Source organism: Phoca vitulina, unplaced genomic scaffold, assembly GCF_004348235.1.
Source record: "Phoca vitulina isolate PV1807 unplaced genomic scaffold, GSC_HSeal_1.0 scaffold19, whole genome shotgun sequence".
In the NCBI taxonomy this organism is placed as follows: Eukaryota; Metazoa; Chordata; class Mammalia; order Carnivora; family Phocidae; genus Phoca; species Phoca vitulina.
The window spans coordinates 9,756,262-9,771,180 of NW_022589722.1; the positions used below are offsets into that span (position 1 = coordinate 9,756,262).

General features: G+C 36.0%; 1 protein-coding gene across 4 annotated transcripts in view; it reads left to right on the forward strand.

Moving 5' to 3' along the window:
* VEZT (vezatin, adherens junctions transmembrane protein) overlaps nucleotides 1-14,919 on the forward strand; it is a 73,531-nt gene that overhangs the window by 26,820 nt on the left and 31,792 nt on the right. For 3 of the 4 annotated variants that reach the window (XR_004300903.1, XM_032416155.1, XM_032416156.1), the window contains exons 3-5: nucleotides 3,525-3,611; nucleotides 10,465-10,640; nucleotides 12,472-12,747. Coding sequence is in view for 3 of the 4 variants with exons in the window: in XM_032416155.1 (XP_032272046.1) it covers nucleotides 3,525-3,611; nucleotides 10,465-10,640; nucleotides 12,472-12,747 (539 nt within the window). In the remaining variant the exon portion in view is untranslated. The remainder of the gene's footprint in view (nucleotides 1-3,524; nucleotides 3,612-10,464; nucleotides 10,641-12,471; nucleotides 12,748-14,919) is intronic. The other variant, XM_032416157.1, reaches the window with a different exon arrangement.

Sequence of the window (14,919 nt, forward strand, 5' to 3'; positions counted from 1 at the left end):
TATCCTCTTATGCAATAAATATTTCAGTTGATTACAACATTGCAAGGCTGAGATACTGGAAGAATCTCCACTAATTATGTTCTGTAAAACGTATTTACTAGATTCATTTATGTTCTATTAGCCATATTTAATAAAATAAAAAAAATATTCCAGTACATTTCAGTTTTAACAAAAGGAATTCTAATTTAATAGAAAAAATAAACCAGATTACTTCATTTCTTGAGCATTCTAGTTTAATCAGTGTTTTATTATATACAAGACATCATTATTTTTTCGAGGAGGCTTTTAAAGTTTTCAATTAGTTGTTTACTCTGTGGTGATAGGGAAGTCTCTTTTCTCCTTTTCTTAGAAAAACCCCTAAAATGTGAGGTAACCAAGCTGGGCCCATTTGCAAGAGTAGAATAAATACCAGAGAAATGTTTTTTTGACTGATACTTACAGGGTAGGAATTAGAGAGTTAGAGCTTACATGGATCAGAACCAGTTTGCTAGTCCTCTGGACTTAAACTCTTTCTTCTCTCTGCCCCTTTCAAATGTGAATGTTCCTGGGAAGAGTTTTGAAAGCAAAACTGAACGATATGGCTAATAAGTTATTTATAGATTAAAACTTGGATTTGAGATTACTTGGCAACAAAAGACAAAGAATGGGCCAAGGGATAGTCTTAGGCAGGATATGGGCATTGGCCTTTTTTTGTTGTTCAAACTTGGGTTTTAAAGGTATTTAATCCTTTTCATTTATGATACGTATTTTTACATATAGAAGTGTTACTAATTTATAAATAAATAAAATGAGAGTTTAAGATTTACTGGTCCTCAGAAATTGAGAAATAGCCAGAGAATGTTTTTCAAAATTACCACATGTCTAGAAAGTTCCTTTAGTTTTCATATTATTTCAACTGTATGAGCTATATTTTTCTAAAATGGAGTTTTTCTAAATCCGGGACAGCTAAATTTTAGAAAGATTTGTTGTATTACTTAGTTCCTTCTCAGGGGATATATTTTTAGAATCGCCCCCAAAGTTCTGTTCAAGCAGTGAAGTATCAGTTATTTTCTTTGGAAAGTAAAGTTTTTGTATAATAAGAGATCGTGATGAAACTGTCATTAGCCTCCATCACCATTTTTTAATGTTCTTGTGAGTACTTAGTGAGTACTCTTACTGGTATTCTCACCATCAATATTCATTCTCTGTATATTTTTCTAGTTTCTTTTCCTGTGATTCTTCTTTTTTTTTTTTAAAGATTTTATTTTATTTATTTGACAGAGAGAGACACAGTGAGAGAGGGAACACAAGCAGGGGGAGGGGGAGAGGGAGAAGCAGGCTTCCTGCCAAGCATGGAGCCCGATGCAGGGCTCGATCCCAGGACTCTGGGATCGTGACCTGAGCCGAAGGCAGACGCTTAACGACTGAGCCACCCAGGTGCCCTCCTGTGATTATTCTTAAATGTTCCTTCCATAAAATTTTAACATCAGGCCTCTTCTCTCTTGGTCTGTTTTTATGAGTGATCTCATCTACTTTCTTGCCCTCATTGGCTACTTGTGTGTATTCTCCATCTTCACTGAGTTCTGGACGTTGCTTAAACATTTCACATGGCCTGTGCCCCAGGAAACTCAGATTCATATGTATAAAACAAATAAAATATTCTTTCCATATTCCCAAATTACCACTCTTAGTTATCTTAAGATTTCCTATGGCTCCCACATTAATTTGGTCACTAAATGATATATCAAGTGAACTTCTTATGTCTCTAAAATCCAACCCTTATCCATTACCATTTTTTGCTACCCTACTTGAGGCCTTTGTCATTATTTAGCTAGACTATTAAATATCCTCCTAATCAGGCTTCTTGGCTACAGTCATTTCCTGCTAGTATTGCCTCTACACTGTAGCCAGTTATTTTTCTTAAATGCTGATTTTTATTGTTTCATTTCCTTGCTTAAAAATCTTTGGTGGCTCCTCACAGCCTACAGGATAAAGTCTAAACTATTAAGGCATATAAGACCAAAGTCCTTTAAAACCTCTCTCAGTGATCATTACTGTTCCCTTCTTTCCTTGGGTCTTAGCCTGTCCCAGACTCTGCCACCGTGCCCGTGACGTGCTTCCATGGTTGTCCCCTTTCTTCGTCCTGTTCTCTTGCCCAGAATGTTCTTCCCTCCTTTGTTAAATTCCTGCTCATCTGTTAGGGCATAGCTTCAGTGTTAGCACCTCTTGACCTTTTTTCCCACACTTTCCCAGACTTTACTTTGTTTTGTAATTATTTATACCATCTCTTCTATACTAAGTTCTTGAAAACAGCAGTTATGTGTATTCATCTTTGTTCCTATGACCCTTTTTCAGTACCTGGGACATAGTAACCACTCAATGAATATAAACTCCATTTACTAGCATGGAAATGGGCTATTAACATTAAGGTAATTTTAATTTTTGGTTGATTCAGTAATACAACTTTTATTTCAATATGAGACACTTTTTCTAAAATTGATTAAAATGTCTTTCTGCCTTAGCATTGTGGAATGAAATGTTCTTAGTATTTGAGAACTTGGAGCATCCTATGGTTTTCATTTATTTTATTTTTTAAAGATTTTATTTATTTATTTTTTTGACAGAGAGAGAGACACAGTAAGAGAGGGAACACAAGCAGGGGGAGTGAGAGAGGGAGAAGCAGGCTTCCCGCTGAGCAGGGAGCCCGACGTGGGGCTTGGTCCCAGGACCCTGGGATCATGACCTGAGCCGAAGGCAGATGCTTAACAGCTGAGCCACCCAGGCGCCCCTGGTTTTCATTTTGAAATACATACTATCATCATCTTGATATAGCTAGTATATAGTGTACCAAGTAAATGGGCTGCATCAGGGTAACTTCTGAGTGCTCTTTTATTTTTTTAAAAAATTAGTTAATTAATTAATTTTTTTATGTAGTGTTCCATGATTCATTGTTTGCATATAACACCCAGTGCTCCATGCAATACGTGCCCTCCTTAATACCCATCACTGGGCTAACCCATCCCCCCAGCCCGCCTCCCCCCTAAAACCCTTAGTTTGTTTCTCAGAGTCCATAGTCTCTCATGGTTCATCTCCCCCTCCAATTTCCCCCCCTTCATTAGTGCTCACCATAGCACATACCCTCCCCAATGTCTATCACCCAGCCACCCCATCCCTCCCACCCTCCACCACTCTAGCAACCCTCAGTTTGTTTCCTGAGATTAAGAATTCTTCTGAGTGCTCTTTAAAAAATCTGCTTTCAGGTCTCATTCAAAACTTATTTTTAACTTAATCTAAACCTATAGATTGGGGTCCCAAGAATATTTCTAAATAAAATCTCCAGGTGATTCTGATGTGCAAGTAAATCTGGGAATTATTAAGGAGCCTGAACATATTGACAAAGGATATAACCTAGATGATTTTTTTCTCCCTTTTTCTAATAAAAATTCTGAATTTTTTCTTCTTAATTAGAAGTAAGTTATTTGGAGTTTTTCTGCTGTTTGGGTGTGATTTAATAAATCCTATACAATGTCATTCATCTCCTTCAGCAAGGCATCCTGTTAAAAGTGGCTGAAACCATCAAAAGTTGGATTTTTTCTCAGTACAATAAGAAAGATGACTTACTTCACAAGTTGGTAAGTGTTTGCTCTACTTCTTTTTGTCAGTTTTCAGGGCTCCAGTTTACTAGTGACAGAATCTAATGAATCAGAATTTGTTTTGCTACTGATTTGGGCAGTGATTGATTCTAAATAGAAATTCTGGGCAGTTCTCTGAAAGGAGACTGCCTACTTCATGAAGTGTTAAAGTTTGTTGGTATCACCTAAAAAAAAATCAACAAGAAGTTCTTCAATAATTGTGGATATTGGAATTTGGTTTTATTAATATTATTTCATAGTTCTTCCAAGAGGTTATTAGCCATTTAGAATAGAATATTCTGGTAGTTATTGATACCTTATTTGTTAGATGACTAATTTCCTGCTGCCATCTTCCTCTACTGACAAGGATTCCTCTCAATAGGGAAAGGAATATATCCATTAGTAAGATCTTCTCCCTTTTCATTAGGAGCTTGACTGTCTGTATCCTTATCCCACAGTCTAAGATTACAGAGTTTGGGCAAAATCAAAGTCGTTCCCCCCTAATTTATTTATCATTGATCTACCATTCTCTGATAACTTCATATGTAAGATTTAATCTCCCAAGACTAATCACAGAATTTCCCAAAGACTTGGAATTGTGACCATGATCACAAATCATCTTTGTGATTCCTGTGAGGCTTGCTTTTTTTTTTTTTTTTCCCCTACTCTCTACGGTAATAGATGTGATGTTTGACCTCTGACCCCCAGGAGGGATACTTCAACTTTGTGCATCCTAAGCAATGCAGAATCCAAATAGTATAGCTAAAAAATTGAAGTTATGAAGTTCTCATGTCTCTCAGAAGGAGTAATCAAGTTACAAGTAAGCAGATTTCAGGATCCTGTGCTGGCCTATGACCTTAAGATAATTATCATTCTTGTAAATTACCATTTGTAAAGAGATGTTTACAAAGTGCTTTCACATTTTGGTTTGGTAATCCAAACACTGTAAGGTTAGTGCATTTTACCAATTGGAAAGCCTGAGATTCAGACAGTTCAGTTTGGTTTAAGAATACTTAGTAAGTGAATTGTTCAAGAATGTTCAACTAGAAAGTGATAGAGTTAGAATTTGAACTCAAGTCTCCTGTTTCAAAGCCTAGGCTCTCCATTATAACATACTACCTCTCTAGCTTGAGTATTATTACGTATTGACTGACTAAAATTACTTTTTTAGCAATCCAAATGGGCAAGTTCTCTGTTCAGGGTTTCATCTTTGTAGGTATATTGAGAAGGTCAATGAAGTGTCTTGTCACCTGCGTAGAATATCATCTCTATCCAGGTGGAGCCATCCTCATTCTTCAGTGATACTAGGACTGTGGTAAGGTATATGGATCCATATACATTTTTCTGTGGTTTAGTCGTAGTCTACATAGTCCTGATCTTTTCATTCTTGGTCCTTTGTCACTGGCCACATGTTTCACTGTAAAGTGCCAGCTTCTCTACGCCTCTCTTTTGTGCCTATATTATAGAGAACTGTAAGAAGTACATGCCAGAGAAATCATTTACTAGTAATGGAACAAGGAATTACCCTGTGGCTTCTGGCATGAGATGGTTGACTTTTCCTTTGACTGTGACATATTTAAAATTTTGTTGGCTATACAGATATTGAACCAGTCCCTCTTTCCTTTTATAAAAATACTGGCAGTTGCTCCATGATAGCTGAACCTTTTGCCATTATTCCTTTTTATTAAAGTAGTACTTCTTAAAGATTAAAAAAAAAAAGTTCTTTTATAACAACTATAATGGTAGGGGTATTAGCACTTTTTAAGCACGTGTTGGCCTGTAAAGTGCTTTCACACATGTTACCTCATTTGGTCCTCATCAGCTTTATGAAGCAGCACAATCTTTAAAAAATATATAAGATCATTGAAATATATTGACACATGAATAGGGGTACCTGAGTGGCTCAGTCGGTTAAGTGTCTGACTCTTGATCTCAGCTCAGGTCTTGATCTCAGGGTTATGAGTTCAAGCCCCAGGTTGGGCTCCACGTGGAGCCTACTTAAAAAAAAAAGAAAGAAAAAGAAACAGACACATGAATAGTTCCCTTCTCTATCCCTAGGGGTAAAAACAGAAATCTCTCTATTGTTTAGCTGTGCTTCTCACACCCTTTCATTCCATACAGGCAGATATCTTCTGAGTTACCTTCTCATACCATTTTTCCGGTTAGATCCTTAAAAGAATCCTGTTACCCATCGAATCAAGTCTAGTTCATCACTTCAGCATGAAAGAGTCTGCATAATTTGGCCCTAAACTACCTTTCCAGCCAATATTTTCATCAGCCAACCCAGTCTTCCTTTTCTTTTAGTCCATATCTATTCTGTATGTCTGTGTTTGTGCTATTATACTATGGTAGAATTCTTTCCATTTTTTCTCTTTTATTGCAGTCTTTTCAATAAGCAGTCCTAGCTCTTCCTCAAGACCTTCCCCACAAACTTCAGCGTATTGGATCTCTTATTTTCTTCAGCAATGTAGTAATAATTACCCATGCTATGTTTTGTAGGTTTTGTATCGTATTATGTGTGCTTTTCTTTATTGTAATTATTTCATGTGTACTAACAACATTAACAGCTAACACTTACATAGTATCTACTATGTAAATGTTTACTGTGCACCAGACACTTAATATTTTATAAATATTGACTTACTTAATTCTCACAACAATCCTATGAAGTAGGTACTATTCTTACCCTCATTTTGCAGATGAGGAAACTAAAACAGAAAAGTTACTAACTTAAGATGTAGAACCAGGATATAAACCTAGGTACTAACTACATCTTGCACTCAGACTTGTTGAGGGTGAGCCAGAGTTCACATGGTACACCTCCCCACAGCACGGAACACCCAACCACACAGATGGTACCTACTAATACTTAGTCAATCGGAATTAGGACCTTTTAAATCTTCATTTATTTGAGACTTAGACCTGAGTCCAAGTAAAGTTATTGCGAATGTTTCTTAATATCAGCAGATGTCTATTTTCCCACTAATTTGATTGCCATATTGCAAATATACAATTTTAGAATTTATCCTTAAAAAATGTTTAATTCATCGATTTAATCTGATTTAATTTTGTAGCTATGATTAGAATATAGTTCAAATTCTTCCTTTCAGAGGCAGTCGAGTTACTAGATAATACTGCATTAGTTAGAGTGTCTTGTCACTTTCACGTTTATTTGTATGTTTGGGTGATTATAGGTGGTTAGTTTGTCACATTCTTTTTTTTTTTCTTTAAAGATTTTATTTATTTATTTGACAGAGCACAAGCAGGAGGAGAGGCAGAAGGAGAAGCAGGCTCCCCACTGAGCAGGGAGCCCAGAGCGGGGCTCGATTCCAGGACCCTGGGATCATGACCTGAGACAAAGGTAGTCACTTAACCAACTGAGCCACCCAGGTGCCCCAGGTTGTCACATTCTTGAATCAAATATTCCTAAAGCTATTAGTACTGCCTCAAAGCACAATAGTTTTGAGGAAACATTATCCCAGTTTTTCAGACAGGTCTGATGACAAGGATGGTGTTAAAGAAAGTGTGTACCTGGGACACCTGGGTAGCTCAGTCTGTTAAGTGTCTGCCTTCGGCTCAGGTCATGATCCCAGGGTCCTGGGATCGAGTCCTGCATTGGGCTCCTTGCTCAGCAGGGTGCCTGCTTCTCCCTCTGCCTGCCCCTCCCCTTGCTTGTGCATGCTCTCTCTCTCTCTCAAATAAATAAATAAAATCTTTAAAAAAAAGAAAAAAAAAAAGAAAGTGTGTACCTGATTAGGCAGCATATCTATACAAGGGGCTATGAAGAGGGAAATCTCCCATTGTACATTAATAGCTTTCCCCCTCTCTGTGAGCCTTAGCTTTCCTTTAGTTAGGCTTCTTTAAACTTACCCATATATAGGTACAGAGAGGTCTCATAAAAAGGTACAATTTAAAAGCTTCTGTAGCAAAAACTTAATTTTTAATCCTTAGTATTTTAATATCACTTTGTGTGGGGAATCCAAATCAAATAACAAGGCCAATGTGTGGAGATTTATTTCAAAGATTACTTGAAAAGCTGCTGTGTTCCTCCTCCTGCCATCCTTGCTTCCCACCCCTTCCCTAACAGTGGTATAAAGTGAATTATACTATTCTGTTTATGAAAATGAGGTGGTGGGGCGCCTGGGTGGCTCAGTCGTTGGGCGTCTGCCTTCGGCTCAGGTCATGATCCCAGGGTCCTGGGATCAAGCCCCGAATCGGGCTCCCTGCTTGGCGGGAGGCCTGCTTCTCCCTCTCCCACTCCCCTGCTTGTGTTCCCTCTCTTGCTGTGTCTCTGTCAAATGCATAAATAAAAAATATTAAAAAAAAAAAAAAGTGAGATGGAGTGTCAATTAATTAATTGGTTCCTAATGTTAGAATTCTGATTTTTTTTTAAGATTTTTATTTATTTATTTATTTATTTATTTTGGAGAGAGAGGGAGAGAATCCCAAGCAGACTCCGTGCTGAGCACAGAACTCAAGGCAGGGCTCAATCTCACTGAGATCATGACCTGAGCCAAAATCAAGAGTCGGACGCTTAACTGACCGAGCCACCCAGGCACCCCTAGAGTCATGATTCTAAGAAGAGAAAGGAGGCACATGAAAAGATGCTCGACATCCCTAATCATCAGGGAAATGCAAATCAAAACCACAATATGACCTTACACCTGTCAGAATGGCTGCTATCCAAAAGACAAGAAATAATAATTAAAAATTAATAAAGGGGTGCCTAGCTGGCTTAGTCGGTAGATCATATGATTCTTGATGTATACCACATTGGGTATAGATCTTTTTTTTTTTTTTACTTATTTTTAAAGATTTTATTTATTTCAGAGAGAGAGAGTGAGAGAGAGAGTGTGCAGGCATGAGTGCGGGGAGAGGCAGAGGGAGAAGCACACTCCCTGCTGAGCAGGGAGCGCGATGCAGGGCTCAGTGCAGGGCTCCCTGACCCAAACCCAAGGCAGACACTTAACCGACTGAGCCACCCAGGCACCCCTGGGTGTAGAGCTTTCTTTAAAAAAAGAAAAAGAGGGGCGGTCTGGGTGGCTCAGTCATTAAGCTCAGGTCATGATCCCAGGGTCCTGGGATCGAGCCCCGCGTTGGGCTTCCTGCTCAGCGGGAAGCCTGCTTCTCCCTCTCCCACTCCCCCTGCTTGTGTTCCTGCTCTCGCTATCTCTCTCTGTCAAATAAATAAATAAAATCTTTAAAAAAAAGAAAAAGAAATTAAAAAAGAAAAAATAAATATGTCAATATAGGGCTAATATTAATTTAAAACATTCTTCTCCTTCTCTAAAAGTGATGTATAACACACAATCAAGAAGATATGCACTCATAGTTGGATATATGGATCACTGCATTCCTATTTAGTCCCCATTATGATCAGCTTAGGCAGGGTAGGTAGGCTCTTGTGTGGGAATGATTAACTGGCTAAGAAGAACAAACCCGTTGTCTTCAAACCCTAGACCTAATTGGTTTTACTTTAATAGCTAAAGGCCTTGTCCATTAAAAGTTCTCTTTATTTTTATCTTATAAGAGGATCATTCTGTTCTTAAATTTAATGCATAATAAAAACTTCAAATTTTCTCATACGGCAGACTCTATATAGGGAAGTATAATTGATTACCAAAGACTTAGGGTTTGAAATCAGAATTCTGGAAAGCTACTTAATCTCTGGGCTTTAGTTTTCTCCTCTATAGAACAGAGAGGAGGATGAAATGTACATTGTGAGGGTTACTGTGAAAGTTAACCTGTGTACTCTAATATTGCTACTTTATCTCTCACCTTTTTTGTTTTTGTTTTTGTTTTTGTTTTTTAATTTATCTATTTAAGTAATCTCTACCCTCAACATGGGGCTCAAACTCATAACCCTGAGATCAAGAGTTGCATACTCCTGCTACTGAGCCCACCAGGTGCCCCTCATCTCTCACCTTTTTACCATGTACGCTCTATGTAAAAGTAAAAGCAATGACTTGCAGTTCTAAAGAGGCTTTTGTTCTTCCCATCCCCCTCTTCCAGCTGTTTCATCTGGTCAGTTCTTGTTCATACTTTAAGACTCAGCTCAGGCATCACCACTTTTCTTTTCTCTGACTTCATTACAAGTTTTGGTTCCTCTGTGCCATTTTCATAACCCAGGTATACCTCGTTGCACTTCTTTGCACATTATGTTGTGACTGTTTACTTTTCAGTCCTCTTCATTAAACTGTGAACTCTTTAAGAGTAGAGACTTGTATGTTATGCTCATTTTTCGTGCCCTTGGTGTCAAGCGTGGTTCTTGTTGTATATATAATATTTTTCGATAGATAGAAGGAAAAGAAGAAGGAATAAATGAGCTAGTATATGTGAAAGCATTTTGTAAACTATAAAGTGCAATGCACATATTAGTGTGGTTTTGCATTACATTCCTCAGTGTTGTGTTTTCAATATCTGAATGTCCGTTTTTAGAAGGCCTGGATCCTACTGATGTAATTCTCACTGTATTGGCTATATTATTACAGTATCCAGGGACAGCATCTTATGTTACAGGATTATAGTTTCCATGCTCTGTTCCAACAATTTAATTAATTAGACTTCACTAGGCAGGTTTATTAGTCTTTAGTTACTTCACATTTCTTTATTAAAAATTTATATTTTACATCTGGTGGCTCAGTAACATCCATCTCAATCTTTGTTGTTTCACATTTACAGTGAAACTAAAATCCCATACATCATACTAAAGATAGATTGAACTGTTGTATCTTCTTCTTGGAGGCTATACTGAAAATAAATACCCTAAATTTTGTTAGCACATTAGGAGCTTAACATTTAATACAAAATTATGTATGTAATAATGTCTCTCTTCCGTTTTTTTAATGGCAAGGATATTGGATTCCGACTCGACTCACTACATACCATTCTGCAACAGGAAGTCCTGTTACAAGAGGATGTGGAGCTGATTGAGCTACTTGATCCCAGTATCCTGTCAGCAGGGCAACCTCAACAACAGGAAAATGGACACCTTCCAACACTTTGCTCCCTGGCAACCCCTAATATTTGGTACTGTCCAGAAAACATCTATTTCTTGCTTACATATATGGTATTAGCAGAGGAAATCCATCTTCATGTTCTCTGTTGTAAAGACACTATAAACATTCCATACATTTTAACATTGTAATTAATGTAATGATACCCCAAAGGTTTAAAAAAAAAAAGTACCTTTCTAAAGTAAACACTATTTAAAGTGAAGCTGGAAAAAAATCCAATTATTACATATTTTTAATTCAGTATAATTAGTTCTGTGTTTAATAACCCAACAAGCAGGCATAACATGTGCCCCAAGGATCTCTCTTACCCATATACCTATACATGTGTGTGCATGCAGTCCTAGCCACTTATGTATCTTTATAATTAATAGATTATATCATAAATGCATTATAGAAACATCAAAAATAGGATGGGACATGGAGGTAAACAGTCAGTTCTTGCTTTGTTGGCTGAGAAGCCATAGAGAATAGACTGACAGTTCAGTCCTAAAACTTTTCGACTACTTGAAGTATTTGGGTCTAATGCAGAAGTCCCAGGCCATGTTTTTAGAAAGAACAGCAAAAGGGGATTTATATACAGAACTGTTCATGTCCTCTTCCTATTAAAGTATGAGTTTATTAAGTGAACAAAATCACTGCTTGAACTATTCAAGTTATATAGGTAGTTACATAACATTGGCCTCAGATTTCTGAATTTACCTGTCTTTCCTGTCACATTGACAAATGCTTCATATTGTAACAGGTAGCAAAGTATGTCTTCCAAATCTGTAGTCACTCAGCATCATGATGAAGTAAAGCATCTTACCCTTTACAAATATAAGAATGCAAGGAACTGCTAGAAGGAACCAGGGTTTGAAGAATTTTACAGCTTTAACTCTCAAGTTTCCTTTAGGCACAGATGTGATTAAGCAACCCTGAGGCCTGTAAATACTTTTAGACTTTGCTATTAATGCATGAAAGTATATGATGAGATTTTGCTTTGATATTACCAGTATCATTTGAAAGTAAAGTATTCCAAGGGAAATTGGGACAGGTAAATATTTAGTAGGAAGCATTCTTATATGTGACTTTACAATTTGATTATAACTGTCTTCAGGTATTGTTGATTTTTTTTAGATATCCTCAGACACATCTCCCTATAGTCACCTCTTTCTTATATATATTTTTATCAAAGCCTTCATTGCTTAAAAGATGTATTTTAGTCTGTAGATTTGTAATTAACCTAGAGAAAAAAAATTCATATGTATTTTTACTTAAAGCATTGTAAAAGTACAAAGTTTGTGCATATTATGGGCTGTGGTAAGTATGTGTATTCCAGATTGATGATGATTATTTAAAATTAGTTGACTTTACTGAAACAATTACTCGAGTATATATTCCAATAGAACTATTGGAAAAATACTTATATTTTCTTGAGATATTTGTTTCTGTGCAAATAATTAGTATCTGACTTTAGGAAGAGAACTCATGACAATATTAAGATGTATTTTAATATTAAAAATAGTAAAAATTATTTTTACTTTTAAATTTATAAAATTGGATTTTAAACTCTACTTTGTTTTTAGGTTAGAAGAGTCCCTATCTTCAAAAAAAAAAAAAAAGAATCATTTCAGAAGATACCTATTACTTATGTCCTTTACCTAAACTTAGCTCACATTTTAATACCTAAGCACCATTGTTTATTTGCTAGATATTTTTAAACTATTTCACATTACTTGTTTAAATGTCATATTTTTTTAAGTCACACTTTACAAAGAAGCTAGCATTTATCTATTTTAGTAAACCTAAATTACACATCTTTCTCTAGTCTGATGGATATCATTTTCTTGGTTTCTCTGTTATAGGGATGTCTCAGTGCTGTTTGCCTTCATTAGTTTGCTCATTATGCTTCCCACTTGGTGGATTGTATCTTCCTGGCTGGTATGGGGAGTGATTCTGTTTATTTTTCTGATCGTAAAAGCTTTGAGATTATGGAGAACAGCCAAACTACAAGTAACTCTAAAAAAATACAATGTCCATTTAGAAGATACAGCAACAAATAGCCGAGCTTTTACTAACCTTGTGAGAAAAGCTTTACGTCTCATTCAAGAAACTGAAGTCATTTCCAGAGGATTTACACTGTGAGTTCATTTTTCATTTTATTTTTTAAATAATTCTTTTCTACTACATAGTTAAATTAGAATATTTATTACCTATTTTCATTTCTGTGTTGCAGTTATAGAAAAAAGTAGGTTTTTCTTAGGCACTAAAGTCTCTTAACTGTGAAAGAACAAATACATTATATGCTGGATTTAATATGTAGTATGATTTTGCTTATCTACTTTGAGAAACCAAAGAGCTTTGAGAATTATGATTATTTCTGTGTTATAATGTGATTATTTTATGAGATAATAGAGAGAGCCTAACATGGAACCTAGCATGCAAAGTTACCCAACAAATGTTTGCTTTCTTTACTCTCTGCCAGATGCTCTCTTTCCTCAGTTTAAATGATAGATGTATTGGACTTGAATTCATTTTGAAAAATTTTGCCATGCATTAATAATATTCTTTAAGTAAATGTTAGCAGATATTATAGCACTAATACTCTCAGAGTATCATGCAAATAATGATGTTTCACATTCTCACAGGAAATTAAATATTCACCAGTCTAGTCTAGTCTTACTTAAATATTAAGCTACCGGATATATAGGATATTATTCTATTATTAAAAGGGTAGTTATATTTATTGAGCACCATTATGTTCCAAATACTGTGCTAGGTAATTTTGCATATAACCAAAAGCATGCGATTACACATGGTAGAGCAAATGTTCAGATCCATTCCACCTGACTCTTGAGCGTTTCCTGGTGCACTAGGCTGCCTGCTAACCACTAACAAGTGACAGTTGTACTGTAGTATATTTAACAATTTATTTAACTCCTATAACCTTTGTAATCTGTAGGCGGGAGAAAGCAAGTACATGGTGAAGAATAATTATTACTCTTAATTACTTATACCTGGAAAATCACGAAAAGGGAGAGCAGAAGAACCTTGGTAGTCAACTCGTTCTTCACTCTGCCGTGCTTATTAAGAATAACTTAAACAGTCCTGATGGAAAAGCTGTATGTGGAAAATCACGAAACAGGAAGTGGAAGAATCTCCAGTAGTCATCTCATTCTTCACTCTGTTGTGTTCTAGAACAGTGTTTAAACAATCTCGAGCCATGAGAGAGATTTTATAATTTCTCTTTCTGCTCAATTCAAAATGTCATAGTTCTCTGAATTTTTGTCGTTCATATTGTAGTTAAAGTCTACTTGTTGGTAGAGCATAGCAAATATTAAGTTGTTTGAACATTTAGATTTTAAAAGTTAAAAACAACACTAAGTAATAACTCCTTTTCAAAAATTCTTGATTTGCACAGTATTTCATTGAGAAGACTGACTGGTTAAGCAACGTGGCTGTGTGTCCAATTAATGCTTAGGCATGTATAGGGGATTCTGTGCTTTTTGTCATTTTCCAACTTACATTATGGAATTATGTATAGAATTGGCATGAAGAACTAAAATGGGCCAGCTAGACATGATTGACCTCTGGATTATGACTTCTATCCATTGACATGCAGGCAGGCTAAAGAAATGTTGGCAAAATTGTTTCACTTGTTTCCATCTAACTGGATAATGGATTGAAAAAATTATGAGGAATAATGAATCTTGAATCATAACTTTTTTAGAAATATTTCATCTTTAAAACTGATTTATTAGTAAAATGAAACTCACACAATAATGCCATATATTGAAAACATACCCTCTTTTGTTTGCCTCAATTTGTCCTTTCTAGTGAAGAGTTTAACAATTCTTTGCCTCATTTTGTTATTTTAAAATAAGCCTGACAGTCCATTGTCCTCTGTTTTTTAAATAGATTTTTAATGCCTGAATATATTTTAGTTTGGTTTAATATTTTAAGAGTTTTGAGTTAGATGTTTTGCAAATTTGTGGTTATAGTGTAAGAAATTTATAAATTCTAATATTTTACTTTGCTACTGGGAGAAGTTACTGGTTAGGTGAAAAAACTATTATCCAATAGCTGTGTAATATGTAATTATTTTTCATTTCATTTATAAAAGCATGATCTACATCATTGGTGCAAATAGGTACTCCCCATTTCTCTTTTGGAAAGTGCTATGAAATGTGCTTCCTCTTGAATAGCTTTGAGAGTAGCTCTGCCACTACCTAGTAACCCTTCCTTTGCCTTTCTACTTGCATTCCCCTGTTGGCCACTGGTCCTGTTATCTCCCTGCGTCCCCTACTTCATTT